We start from the raw sequence: 13,585 nt of genomic DNA on the forward strand, positions 1-13,585 counted from the left end.
ACAATTTGTCGAATTTTTGCACGCGCAAAACTTCTTCCTTTTCGTCGAACGGAAGAAAACAAATGAAACGGATGACATCGCGATGACAAGCAACCCGTTATTCCTTTTCCGCGAAATGATTGCTCGGCGAGAAATTGGGCGGATCCTGTTTCACGTCACTTTCCTACGTTCCTTCGTAAATAACGATTTCTTCGATTGAAATTTCCGTTTTTTTCTTTTTCTTTTCTTTTTCTTTTCTTTTAGCTGTGGATCTTTATTATATATTCCGTGATTGGTTGATGGAACGTTTGGGTGAAATTTAACTGTGAAAACATTACAAGTGGAACGTCGATAAAATTGCTAGCCATTTGACTATATATTAACTTTCTCCTAATTGAGTTGCTTCTTCAAACCATTGTTGTTACAACCAACGAAATCACAGTAACGAATGGATATTAAAGACTTATAATTTATCTCTCCGTTTCTTAGAAATAATTCGATTCGTATTGGGAGAAACAAAATTTTATTCCTTGACTAATTTTCCTGCCTCTTCGCAATTATTATCTTTTTTGCAGTAAATCGGATGGAATATAAGAAATATAATATCGCGAAGAAAACTATCCTCGTCTCTTTATCCTTTTCAAATCTCCCGAGCTAAAAACGATTAAATCTAAAATATAATTGGAAAATTTTTTCTATCAAATATCATTGTAACTCGCGTACACTTTGACCTGCCACTAAATCAATTCGATCCTCGTTCGATCGATTTTCTCCATAAATCCTACTTCTCCGTTATCGACACTCGCTCGGCCTCATTTTCCATAAATTAAACCGAATCGCGAAACGAAACGAAAAATCGTCGTCCCTTTGAACTTGAACACCAACGTTCCAATCGATCCGAAATTAACCTTCGTCCGTCATCGAGCGTACAAGAACAACGATTCGTTCGAAACGAAAGTTATTCAAAACTTGCTTTCGCGAGTGAAATTTTCAATGGATATAAATGGAACGTGCATCATTCGTCGTGTCCGCGTTTTTTAACGAAAAAATGGAAGAAGATTTTGCGATAGTGAGAATGCTGGGTAATCGTACTCTCTCGGCCAGACTAAGAAGTGGAAAAGGCTAAAAAGTGGCGTGGACGCGGGGGACGAAAAAGGCGGGAAGGATAAGGAAGCGAAGAGAGGGTGGGTCTCTCATTCAAACGCAAATTACCGCCGACTCCATTTCCATTTTACGAACAATGCACAATGAACCACGCCGGAAATAAGAACGAGCTTTCGCCCATTCGCGCGTATGTACCTACCACTCCTTTCCTTTCACCCTTCCCTTCTTTCTTTCTTTCTTTCCTTCTTTCTCCCCGATCACAAGCACTCACCAGGTTCCCTCGATGACGAGAGGGATGATCGTCTTGCGCTCATCTACGAGATCCCTCGGAAGCTCGTTTGTCCGATGCGTTCGAAGAATAAACCCTTCTCTTACGACGGTATCGCAACTCGCGTGGTGTATTATTGCGCGCAAGAGGATAGGAAAATGCAAATGTTCAAGCGAAGAAGGAGCGAAATTATTTTATATCTTATTTATTTTTTAGATCAGAATACTTTTTCGCGGGAAGACAGATAATTACTTTCTTCCAATTCCGTCGCGGAATCGATGGAAAACGTACGAGAAATGCGAATCCATAAACGATCCTGTTGGCAGATCTCCGATCTCAAATTGTCCACCCAGAGTTTTTCTAGAGGGGAGGAAATTCGACGGAGGTGAGTCCTATTGGATCTCTATCCGACCACTTTTCATCCAGATATTAATCGCAGTTAATACTTATTCCGTCCCTAAAAATTGCGTTCCCCCACGGACTCGTATCGTGGAACGCGTTTGGCAATCTTCCGATCTTCTTCTTCTCTTCGCGAAATCTTTCTCATCCCTTGATATCTCGAAATGGAAAGAAATCTGGTGACAGTTTCGTCTCTGTCGTTTTTCTTCTCGTTCTCCTTTCTTTTTCTTTTCGCTTCGAAATTTTGCAGAAATTGGCAAGTTTTCACTTTTCGCCGTCCTTTCTTCAAAATTGCGGATCCGTGTAAACGCATACTGGTCGGTTTAACATTTCGTCGAGTTTCAATTACGAAATTTCTCGAATATTTTCAAAAACAGTTGGCGAACTTTTTCTATCCTTCCTCCTATCCCAGCCGAGATCGCAACTTTTTCATTTTCCTCTCTCGTCTACGCGCTCGTTACGTTTCAACTCTCCGTCAAATTTCTCTCCCCGTTGTTGTTCCTTCTTCTTTTTCCCCGATAGAAAGGACACGTCTCCCCCTCTCGTGAACCAAATTCAACCTCTTTTCGATCCCTCTTTGTTCTCCTTTTTTTTTTAGGATACGACTAACTCGAATTTCGATAAATCGTCCCCGCGATAAGAAAAAGAATAGGATCGTGTTACGCTGCGACGAACAGAAATTTTTCTCGAAGCAATTTATCGAAGCGGTTCAAAATTTTTCCAAAATTTTCGATCAAAGTTTGATCGAGTTTTAGGGCGTTTAAAAATCGAAGCAAGCTTTATTCGGAGAGAAAAAAAAAGAAAGAGATGGATTACAAAGATCACTGCTATTTAATTTTCCCTAATGAAAAGTATCCGCTTCGATTCCGGCCAAAAGCATCGCGCATCCTCTCGATCGCGTGCTCGTTAATTCCACGTAGCAATTAAAAACGGTGTAAATCATCGCTTTCAACGGTCGCCCCTTTTTTCCAACTCCAGTCACGATTTCGCGTAATACGGCAATCTTGGCAAGGCCGTTCGAGTCTGAACGAGAATCGTATTTCCTAATTGGTAGTTCTTTTTTCTCTCTCTCTCTCTCTCTCTCTCGAGATAATTGGAACCAGTCCTCGAGAAGCGTCGTCCTCCCCTAGAATCTCGAAAGACGCGAACAGAAAAGTTTGGAACGAAAAACGGCGTAACGAAGCAAAACAACGATTTACTAGCAAAACTTCGATTCGCGACCGTTGGAATAAAATATTACCGATTTTTTACAAATTATCCTCGACCGAACTTTATATTCTTTCGCTACATTTCGACGATCCTGCATTACGAGAATTAATACCGTTTCGAAATAGTTTCTTCTCTGGTCGGAGGACGCGATCCAAAGTGTAACCGGACTCCTTTCCATTTAACGAGCACCGAGTTTCGCAACGAGATCGACAGATGGTCGTCCGCGAGATTGCACGAGAGCCCCGCCTTTTCTCGATCGCGATCCCAATTTAATCAAGGACGCGTCCTCGTTGATCAACCGCTAAGACGATTACACGCGACGACGATGTGCACGTTTCTCTCGTCGTAAATTGGAACGTCTTTGTATCTGCGATTGATCATTTTTCTCGAGCGTGGCGTTGAAGAAGAAGAAGAAGAAGAAAAGAAAGCAAAAAAGCGAGGAAATTTTAAAAAGAAAAGAAATTTCGGGGAACAGTGATGGGCTACGATCGCTTTGTCATTTATCTTTGCCCTTTTTGCTGCAATTCGGTTAACACGAGTATCGAGTCGCGTGTATACGGATAATAGTGGACAACCGTGATAAATTTTGACGCTTCATTTTTCTTCCTCTCTCGAAACCGTCACATTCTCCTACAACTATCGCGAGCGAATTAGAATTCCAACTGGAATTCCAATTTCTCTTTTCGATCGAAAGGAATCGCTCCGTCTCCTTTCTCGCGAGGCAAAAAGAAAAGAAGAAAAAAGGGCAGAAAGGTTGGAAAGAGGCCGTGGCAATTATGTTGCAAAACTGGCCGACGCGTGACTGAGCGAGATAAGATTGTGCCGTTTACGGTGGTCCGAGTCTATCTCGAGATACGATTTACGAACGCTCCGTCCGCCTCGTTCGAACGAAAGAGAGAGCGAGAGAGAGAGAGAGAGAGAGAGAGAGAGAGAGAGAGAAAGAAAAAAAGGAAGGGCCGATGCATCGCGGCGCATTGTATGCAAATCCGGAGCGACATCTCGCCGGGGATATCTCGCGTATCCGTCACGTTCCATTTCTTTGACGTTGATCGTTACAATTAAACCGCACCGGTGAAGATATCTCTCGCCATCCTTTCTTACAAATTCTCCTTCTCGTTTGTCGTATAATAAGACTAAACCGAAGAAAACCGAAATACACGACGAATACAGATGAGAGAGAGAGAGAGAGAGAAGAGAGGTAATTTTTATTGGAGCAAAAAGGTTAATCGACGCGCGCAGGATGGGCGAATGAAACGGCAATCAGAGCGTTGGCTCGTCGGGCAGGGTCGGTAATCATCGGGATTGCGATTCGTTTGTTAAACGAATTTGGAAAGAGAATACGGGGACCAATTGTTCGCCGCTGCTCACGTTAAATACGCCAGCTAATTACCAATTAAGCGGTGTACACAAAGCTCCGTGGCGCGCGACAGATGTTGCCGTTTCCTCCATCCCTTCATTTACTCCGTATGCGCATAAATTAATGGAGGGTGGGGAACGTTATTCGCCGATTCGTCTTTTTTCCCCCCTCTCCGACTCCCTTCGATCGATCGAAAATGCTCGGCCGAGTCGCGTCGAAACGAAATTTTGAAAATAGTCGAGAAGGATCGGGATATCCGAGAGGAGGAGAGTGCGTTAGTGGAATTTAGGTGTAATCGGACGTCTGGCGGATTCCGGATGATGTCAAGAATTTGGCGAATGTCCGGGGAGGGTTGGAAGATTCCGGGGATCTTTGCGATCCCGATGACCCCGAGATATCTCTGGGTCCACGCTACGATCTTGAGGTTTCTAGAGTTTGCTCGCGGTTATCGGATTTTCAGGGGCCTCGATAGAACCGGAGTTATCTTACGTGGGATTACGTTGGAACAGGTTGATGATATATACGCGAAGGAACCATTGTATCTTGCGCGTCCGGGGATTACAACCGCTATATTTAATCGGTAACAATTAAATGACTTTCACGATAACAAAAATATCGATTATTAGTAATAGCCCGCCCCTCTCCTCTCCCGTATTATTAAATATCGAGGAATGCGAGAGAAAAAACGAGAGAGAGTCGAGAATTCGTTTATTCGAATTATAACTTTAACGACGTCCATTAAATTATTTTATTGGTCGCGCGGAATGTCGTTCTATTATTTCTATGATAAAATTTCGTAAGGATTATGGTAATTTAACAGCCGTGTCTTTTTTTTCTTTTTTTCTTTTCTTTTTTTTTTCTACCGTTTTTTCGTTCTATCGTTCTGCGAAATATTTCCAAACTTTAGAGAAAATTTATAATCATTCCGTAATCTATATCCGTACCGTAAATATCAAAATCGAAGATTAGTTCGTTGTAGAGTAATTGATAACGTTATTGCTCGTTTAACGGACAAACTAACGCGGCATTTAAACCGTTTCCAAGTAATACGATTATTCCATGTCTGGTGGCAAAGGCACAAAAGATATCCACCGTTCCCGCGCCGATTTTCATTTCAATGGAAGGATTATCGCGGCGCACCGCTAAATAAATAGATAAATAGAGAAGAGCTGGTTGGAAAAGATCGAAATTCACGCGTAACGTTTGTCGCAACGAAAACAATTTCCATATCGAATTAAATCAATTATTCCTTTTCCCATCCTTTCTCGTTACTCTTCGATCAGGAAAAACATCTGCTTTATTATTTGGTATACATCTTCTTAATACGTAATACGATTTCGAGCGAACGAATTCTCCAAGATCATTTAGCTGGAAAATAATATCCGTCTTTTCCGATTGAAAAATACGATTGTTCTACTCGGTTCTTTGATATCGGGAAAAGAATTTTCTCGACGAGTTTCAGTTTATGCCCCGTTCCATATTTTCTCGAGAGAATACATTCGCTACTTTTACTTTTTTTTTTTTACATCCGGAATCTCGAGAATTCTTTTTTACACGTTCATTCCCCAAGAAGAAGTAGCCGATTCGATGGAGAAAAATTCGAAACGAATAATTTCATTTTAAACATCGAACTTCTTTTCGACTCGAAGAGAAAATCTAGCAGCCTGGATATTTTAAAAACGAAGGAAAAGTTTGAAAAATAGAAGGAGCAGGGAGAAACGGAGAGGCGCTTTGAGAGCGACAGGGTTGGTTTTTCCGCTTACGTGGCCGCGCTTAATTTGCCCTTTTTGCCATCCCACCGTCTTGTCCGCGGTAAAAGCCGGCACCGGGAATCGGGAGTGAACTTTTCAATCTCGCCGCGGATTCTTCGCTTCCAATCTGCTCCCAATATCACCGGGGGTATTCGTCGGCTGCTTTCGAGTTCCTCCCTTGAATTCCAAAGGCCCCTCCCCCCCTCCCTTCACCCCCTTGATTTCGATGCGTCGAGTTTATCGAACGGATAGAGAATCTCGTCCCATATGCGCGTGTCTCTCCTTTTTTCCATATTCCATTCATCCATATATATATATATATCCATATATGTGTGTGTGCGCGCGTATATATATATATCCGTTCATAAATATCGCGGGAAGAACGATCATTTCTCTCGTTTCGAATCTCTCGCGAACAAAAGCGAAGAAAGATCGATATTCGGAATCATTTGCCGTCGTTTTTTAATCGAGGTGGAAATTTGTCCGCGCGTTTGTCGATGGATGATAATTGTAAATTCATTCGTATTCGGAGGGCAGAGGACGAACGGGGCAAAAGTTCTCGTGATTTTTCGGGACGTTCGTTTCCAGCGGATTTATAGTTATGGCGTACTGCGCCATCTCCCTTTTTTCGTCCTTTTTCCAATGCCACCGGCAAGGGAATGCGATTCAGGGAAGGGAAAGAAATACGACGTTGGATTTTTTTGTCGCGTTTCCTATTTTTTTTTTTTTTTCGCTTCTTACGCGTTGTCATAACGGAGAAAAGGATGCTCGAGCCGATAAACGATCGATTCGAAATGCGTGACTTTCTCTTCCTTTTTTTTTTTTTTTAAAAAGAAGAATATTTTTTAAAATCGGACATACGATCTACGTGGAGGACAATTTTTTTAAAATTACTTCTTCCGAACAAGGGACGAGAAGAGAAATTTATAAATATCCCCTATCCGGAATGCATAAGGTATTCGAAAGACGTTTTACCCGGTGGAAAATACTTGTACGAAAGTTGAATCGATAACGAGATATCACACGGTTCGTTAAAAAACATCGGTAATACACGGACGATGAATAATTCAGAAGGCGAAAAATAAGTTTCTAAAAAAAGGGCCGAGGTATAAAAAAATTTCAGATTAGAAAATTCCACGTAACGAGCTCGTTCGCTCGAGGCGCTAGATTGGAATCGGGATTGAATTTCACGATCTCGAGAAGCTAATTTTTGGTAACGACTCGAGGAGGGAACGTCGTAACTTTTATTTGGCGAGAAGACACGCGCGGCTCTCCTCTTCCCGTTCGTTTCATCGACCCGAGCGACTCTTCTTTTCCGCTTTAAATTCGCGCGTCGAACCGTGAATTATTATCGAAGGAAATTTCGGTAAGAAAGAGGCGACGTCACTCACTTATGTTCTTTTCCCTGTACTGTTGCAACGCGTCGCTGGTGAGGCAAGCGAGGACCAACCACAGGACGAAGCCGCACCTTCCCATTTCGACCTGCAAGCAGATACATCGATTAATTGCAACGTTCCACTTTTCCAACCTTCTCCTCTCCACAGCGTCCGATTTTACGCGCTCGAATTCGGCAGTCAAAGTTTTTCCTCGATCGATACTCGCGTGGATCGTTTCGAACAATGGAGCATTATCCCCGACAATGTCGCGCTGCTATTCCCGCCCCGGCAAACAAAAGCGGCCTACAATTCGCGCGCTGTGACTCTCCGCACCGGCAACAGATGTTGGTATTAACGCGAAATGGACTACGATCCTGCTGGCCTGTATAGCGATCGATCGCCGCAATGGTTTCGCGCCATTCACCATCGTTCGACGGATATCTCTCTCTCTCTGCCGCCCTGTCACGAATCAAAAGCGAGTCGATTCGATCCTGGCCGCTGCCAATCGTCGATTGGCCCCTCGTTAACAATCGAAATTGTCTCCTAATCTCGAGTTAACGCGAGCGTAAAGTGGCCAGATTCCTTCGAACCGATTAACGGGGAGGAAGAAACTTTGCACTATCCGTTCGAGAAGAGAATCGTATTCGTTTCGAATATAGCGGGAGAAAAGGAAATCCACGGGAATGATAAATAGAGTAGTGGCGGCGTTTATCTCTCGGTTATTTCGCGGGCGAACGAGCAAAGGTTCGATCGCGTCCGAGGGATGGACGACTTTGTCAGCGCCAGCCTACGTCTCTCACCGAGGCTTATCCCATTCCCGGAAGATATCCCGGGACGAGATCTTCCCCATTTTTCCGAAATAAGGGAGAACACGGTCCGGCCGTGGTGGAAGCTCCGAGGTAAGAGGATTTGGAGAGAGTGGAACGTCACCTTGAGGAGGATCCTCGAGCAACGTTGGATCGATCGAGGCTGTATCTCGTTTCACGGTTAGCCGGATCTAAAATATTCGTAGCTCTTTTCATCGGGGACGAACGAAACGAGGATACAGCGCGGCGATGCATTTCGATCTTCCACTCGATCGATACCTCTTTCGCGTATCGTACGATACCACTTTCTCTGGAAACGTAGCATCGATATTTTCTTTCTATCACGTTTGTTTCTCACGAGATTCCTTGAATAAAGTTAGCGCTTGCCGAAGAAAGATGATTTACTTTTTTCCAACAACAGACGTGTACTTGGTTATTTTTCAAATTTCTTTATTTAGATTAATTTGAACGGATTTTATCCCTTGAAACGATGAAAAATAAGACAGGAAGACGCGTTAACAGTTATTATAAGTGTAATTAAAAGGGAACGTGTTTAGAAGTTATAAACATCCTGTTTCGAGGAAAATTTTTCTTTCCAAAAGCAAACTCGAATTGCGGAAAACGCGGCCGCTGACAAGATGAGCACATCTTTGGTTAAAATAGAATTGACGAGATTTGTCACGATCCAGGTTAGACGATAACTTCGTATTTTCCTGCGAGTTCGGAAACAGCGATACACCGAATTGTTCGAAAATTCCTCCAACTGTAACTATTCGACGATGAGCGTTCCGTATCCAGACTAATCGTGGACAATAGTAGAAACTAACTTACTCCGCGATCTCGGCAAATTCGCGTCCAAAGTATTCGACGATATTTCTCGCGCGGCAAACGAATTCCTCCTCCTGGAGAAATTCTAAAAATCGTTTCGTCCAAACACGCGGAAACGCCAGGATTATCGAAACGGGATGGTGGCTCTTTTCCACGCGTGCATCCATTTCTCAAACCTTCCTCCTCGCGAAGAAGGGGAGAAAAAACACGTTCGACCCGGAATTCCGCGTCTCGAAGGAAAAACGAGCAACCGACCTGACGGGAATAGAAGGATTTGCGAGGGAATTTCCGGCCACAACCGGCCGAGTGATAATTAGGGCTGTTCGTCACGGAACAGGGAGAAGGGCGGCAAGATTCCCGCAAGAAAAGCCCAAGCAAACTCGGTCCCCAAGTAGCTTCTCCAGAGATTAAAGCCGCCGAGAAATTCGCTTCCATCCGAAACTTTGCGAACCTCGTTAACGATATTTGTACGCGAAGGGATCCCTCCTTTCCCGTTTTCGATATCGTTTTCGAAACGAAGAGACGAGCCTGTTGTTTTTCGTCTACGACGCGAAACATCATTAAATCGATCGTCGGACACCTCGTCCGAGCCAGAATATTCGATTAAGATGCGAGGCATTGTCCCCGAATTAACCTCGCCACTAATGAAATCATTTCGGAAAGTTTCAGCCTTTGGCGGCTACGTTTCGGTAAACTTTGCTAATCGCGTTATATACTTGCACGAGTATTCCGGTCACGTTGTCCCCGCTCTCGTAATCGCTTCCAGCAAGACGTTTCCAACGCGCACAGACGCGTTTCGTTTCGATTTTCGAGATGGCCGTTTTCCAAACTCGCCCGATAATAATGCGCGACACTCGATCGGTAATCCGTGTTTCCAGCCAAACGAACTTTGAGAATCTCGCGTCTCGAGAGAGGGGAGGAATAAACAGAAATAAGGAAGGGTAAGGAACGATAGCTGGGAGATTATTAATGGCGGGGCGAGAATTAAAGGGAGGGATAGAGGCGGAAGAAGATGAAAGTTGAATCACCGAGATGAACCACCTGAACGTTGCGTCGCTTCGTTTTCCGCGGTGTGTCTCCGGTCTTGATATTACTTCGCCGCTCTTATTGCTCTCGTCCCAACTCCCCCGCGCCATCGTCGCCTCCCATTGTGACCTCGCGCACGTGGAAAGTAATAAACGAGCGACACCCATCCCTTCTCCCTTTCTCGACCTTGCATCTCTACCCGCCGAATCTAATCCACGAAACTCTCCACTAATCGTATTCCTTTCGATCCTTGGGACTCTGGCTCGATATTATACGTATCGTGATTTTTTTCGTAAAGTAATTTGAAACGTTTAACCCTTTGCACTCGAGGCCAACGCACCCAACGTTCCGTTTTTTGACTAACTCAAAATGATTTCAGATATTTTGCGTATCTTTACGTACGAGGAAATTTGCGTGGAATATCAAAGTCTGTATTGTTGTTTCGCGTCTTTTCCTACTCCCTATCGTTAATTTCTTGACGAATACAAAATCAAACTCGTCTTTATTGACTCGTATTCCATGCTTGCAAAATTCAGAAACTTTGAAAATAATATTTCGATCGATCGTCAAACTCGAACTAACGCCGAAAACATAGTTCACGATCACGATCTAATTTCAGATAGAAAAATCTAACCTAATTCGATGGTATATTATTCCACGCTTCGTAAGAATACGCTTAGGAATCTATTCGCGAAGCGATATTTAAAAAAATGAAATGAGCGCAAAAGGTTAAATCTGATTTCTCTCTTTCAAATACTTTGTAATTCGTTACATCTCTCTATTTCACGCGATTAAGGAGTTGTCGCTGTTAACTCCAACTCTCTAACTCTTTAATCCTTTGGTAAGAAAAAAAAAAAAAAAATCTCATTCCCAAGATCAATCTATTTCTCTTTCTTTCTCAATTCTTCTAATAGAAGGATCGTCTGGAATTGTTCGGAAGAGCGCGGAGGCCGAGATGGTCGAAAGAGGCCGCGTCGACGTGTACTTACGAGGCTGGCGGGATAATGGAAAAAAGAGGGGTGAGAGGGCAGGTAAGAAAGGAGCGGAAAACGGGTTGAACGTGGCCGATATTTTATCCATTTTCCGTTTCCCTTCGCAAATAGACCGCGAACGGGGGAGCAAACGCGTTCTCGTCGACGTGGCGAGATTCGAACGTGACGGGTGAGGAAACAAGGTAATACCGAACGCGTATTTTTCTTCTCATCCGTGGATGGCTCTCTCCGAGAAAAGTCTCGCGTATCGAGAACGCGTTTTCGTATGGAAATGATTCTGAAAAATGTCGGAGATCCTTCCGAATTCCGAACCGAATGTTTCCCTGGGAATCCGCTCCGAGCTTTTCTTTCCCATCCGCTTTATTGGAAAACGTTGGAACGAACGATCTTTCGCGGACGTGAAACTATCGATTTCTCGTTGGATAATTAGACGGGGATTGGTGCAACTTTGGATCCCAGTTTTGATAATTCGTGACCCCTCGATTCTGTAGCCCCAACTTTAATCGAATCGCATCCAATTATCCCGCCTCTGTCGATCACCCGGCCGAATAATTACTCGTGAAAACGTTCGCTCGATTTCCGAGCCGCGCAACTGTCGGGACTCGATGTTTTCCAATCGGTTCCGGATATTAAATCCAGGGGCTGTCGTTCATCCACCGCCGTCAACCTGGCTTATTAATATTTTACAAAAGGAGACAAGATGATGAATTAAACCGCGCCAACGCCCCCGATTAATTTAAATCGTATTCCAAATTTCATTACGCCTCCCCACCTGTTTAATATCTCATTATATATCTATATTTACACGACAGTGTTCCCTGCCCCGATCGGTTAACTACCGCGAACGAAGCGAAAATGCTTCGACGCGAAAGCGAATCAAAAACGAAAGGTTGAAAGGCGAATAAAAGTAGCGATTGCGAGGTGAAATATTTACGAACCTTTCAAAATTCACGTACGAAAGAAAAGTGTACTCGTCTCGGCGGTTAATAGGCGCGGATCCATCCGTGGCCAATCTCTCGCCTTCGGTGAAATTTTAATCGGCGTAAACGAAACCTGTTCGAAAAGCGAATTTAACGAAGCGAGTGGAACCTCGAAACGATCAACCGCAACCGCAGAGAATTAAGTTTCGTTGCGCGCGATTCCGAAAAAAGGACGGAATTTACGCGGGAAAAAGGAAGGATCGATGGATCCTCTCGATCTCAAAAAGCGCGGTGGAGAGCGAGCGAAGAGGGAAGGAAGGGAAAAAAGGTAGGAGTGTAAGGGCTAAAAGCCACCTGTTGATCGATGAAAATCCACTCTCGCCTCGAGAGTTTGAGCGGAAAAACCGCGGGGGCAAGGGAGCACGGTGGAGGGTAACAGGGTATCAGAGGAGCGGTGGAGAATCCGCGGGGATAGAGGCATTTAATTAACCGACTGATCGATACACCTGTCCCGGGAGCTCACCTGGGCCGGGATTTCTCTAGGGGTAGCTTTATGGTAAGCATAAGCAGACCGTGCGTACATTAGTCCGGGATTACGATCGGCCTTCCAGCTTGCGGAATTTAATTAAACGTCGTGGTTTAGGGAGGAGCTACAGGGATCGATGGAACGCGTGCCTGGAAATTGGACAACACCGTCGTTTTTACACCCGCGCGCGCGCGCGAGAGAGAGAGAGAGAGTCGATTATTTTATTTCGATCGAACGTACTTGCTTGAATCGTGACTCGTATCCTAATTAACGAAACGCTCCGACACATCTCTCTTTCAATTTACGATAATAAATACCTTCGACGTACAATTCGAATCTCTCGTTCGAACGCGCGCCTCGACTCGAACGAATATCGAATCCGCGCGTAAAACCGCGGGATGGTCGGTCGTTTAACTCGCAGGAACACGAAATAATCGGTGAGCACGCGGTGAGAACGTTCCGTGTATCGGAATGTCAGGGTTTTTTGCATAACATAAGGATCACTTTCTCGTTCTCATGATATCCTCTTATATGGCGAGTGTTGCACGCTACCGCAACCTCGTTCCATCCGTGGCGCGAGGTGGCCGACATACGAGAGAAAAACAACGTTTTAACGACACTCCGATCGACCGTAATCCGTCGTAACTCGAGGATACTCGAGCAATCTTAAAACGAATATTTAAAAATAATTTGACACGACTGAATAGAAGAAAAAAGAAAAAACATTCGACGATTAATCGTATCAGGAACCGACTAATTGGACCGTCGAAATTGGACCAATTTATTCAAAAGTATCGCGGACATCGATCTCGAAAAAAAGATACCAAAGCTCCGATAATTGCTCGATGATCGATCGCCACATTTCCGAATGATAATTAGTTGGTCGTCAAAGACGTTTTTGTCGGCAGGATTCGTCCTTCGGACTGGATCCCCGCAACGAGGAAAGTGGAACGACTTTGTTCTCGCTCGCGGAAGAGCTTCGAGGCGTTTCTGCTAGCCGGTTAACGCGATACCAATAACCAGCGACTCTGCGCACGTCGATCG

General features: G+C 44.2%; 1 protein-coding gene across 3 annotated transcripts in view; it reads right to left on the minus strand.

Moving 5' to 3' along the window:
• LOC100868721 (salivary C-type lectin 2) overlaps positions 1–13,585 on the minus strand; it is a 69,376-nt gene that overhangs the window by 38,728 nt on the left and 17,063 nt on the right. For all 3 annotated transcript variants that reach the window (XM_086908460.1, XM_012484662.3, XM_086908452.1), the window contains one exon: positions 7,459–7,549. In XM_086908460.1, the coding sequence (XP_086764586.1) occupies positions 7,459–7,543 (85 nt within the window). In that variant the 5' untranslated portion in view covers positions 7,544–7,549. The remainder of the gene's footprint in view (positions 1–7,458; positions 7,550–13,585) is intronic.

This window comes from Apis florea, unplaced genomic scaffold, assembly GCF_048593485.1.
Source record: "Apis florea isolate Af1SG1 unplaced genomic scaffold, ASM4859348v1 contig_1767_pilon, whole genome shotgun sequence".
In the NCBI taxonomy this organism is placed as follows: Eukaryota; Metazoa; Arthropoda; class Insecta; order Hymenoptera; family Apidae; genus Apis; species Apis florea.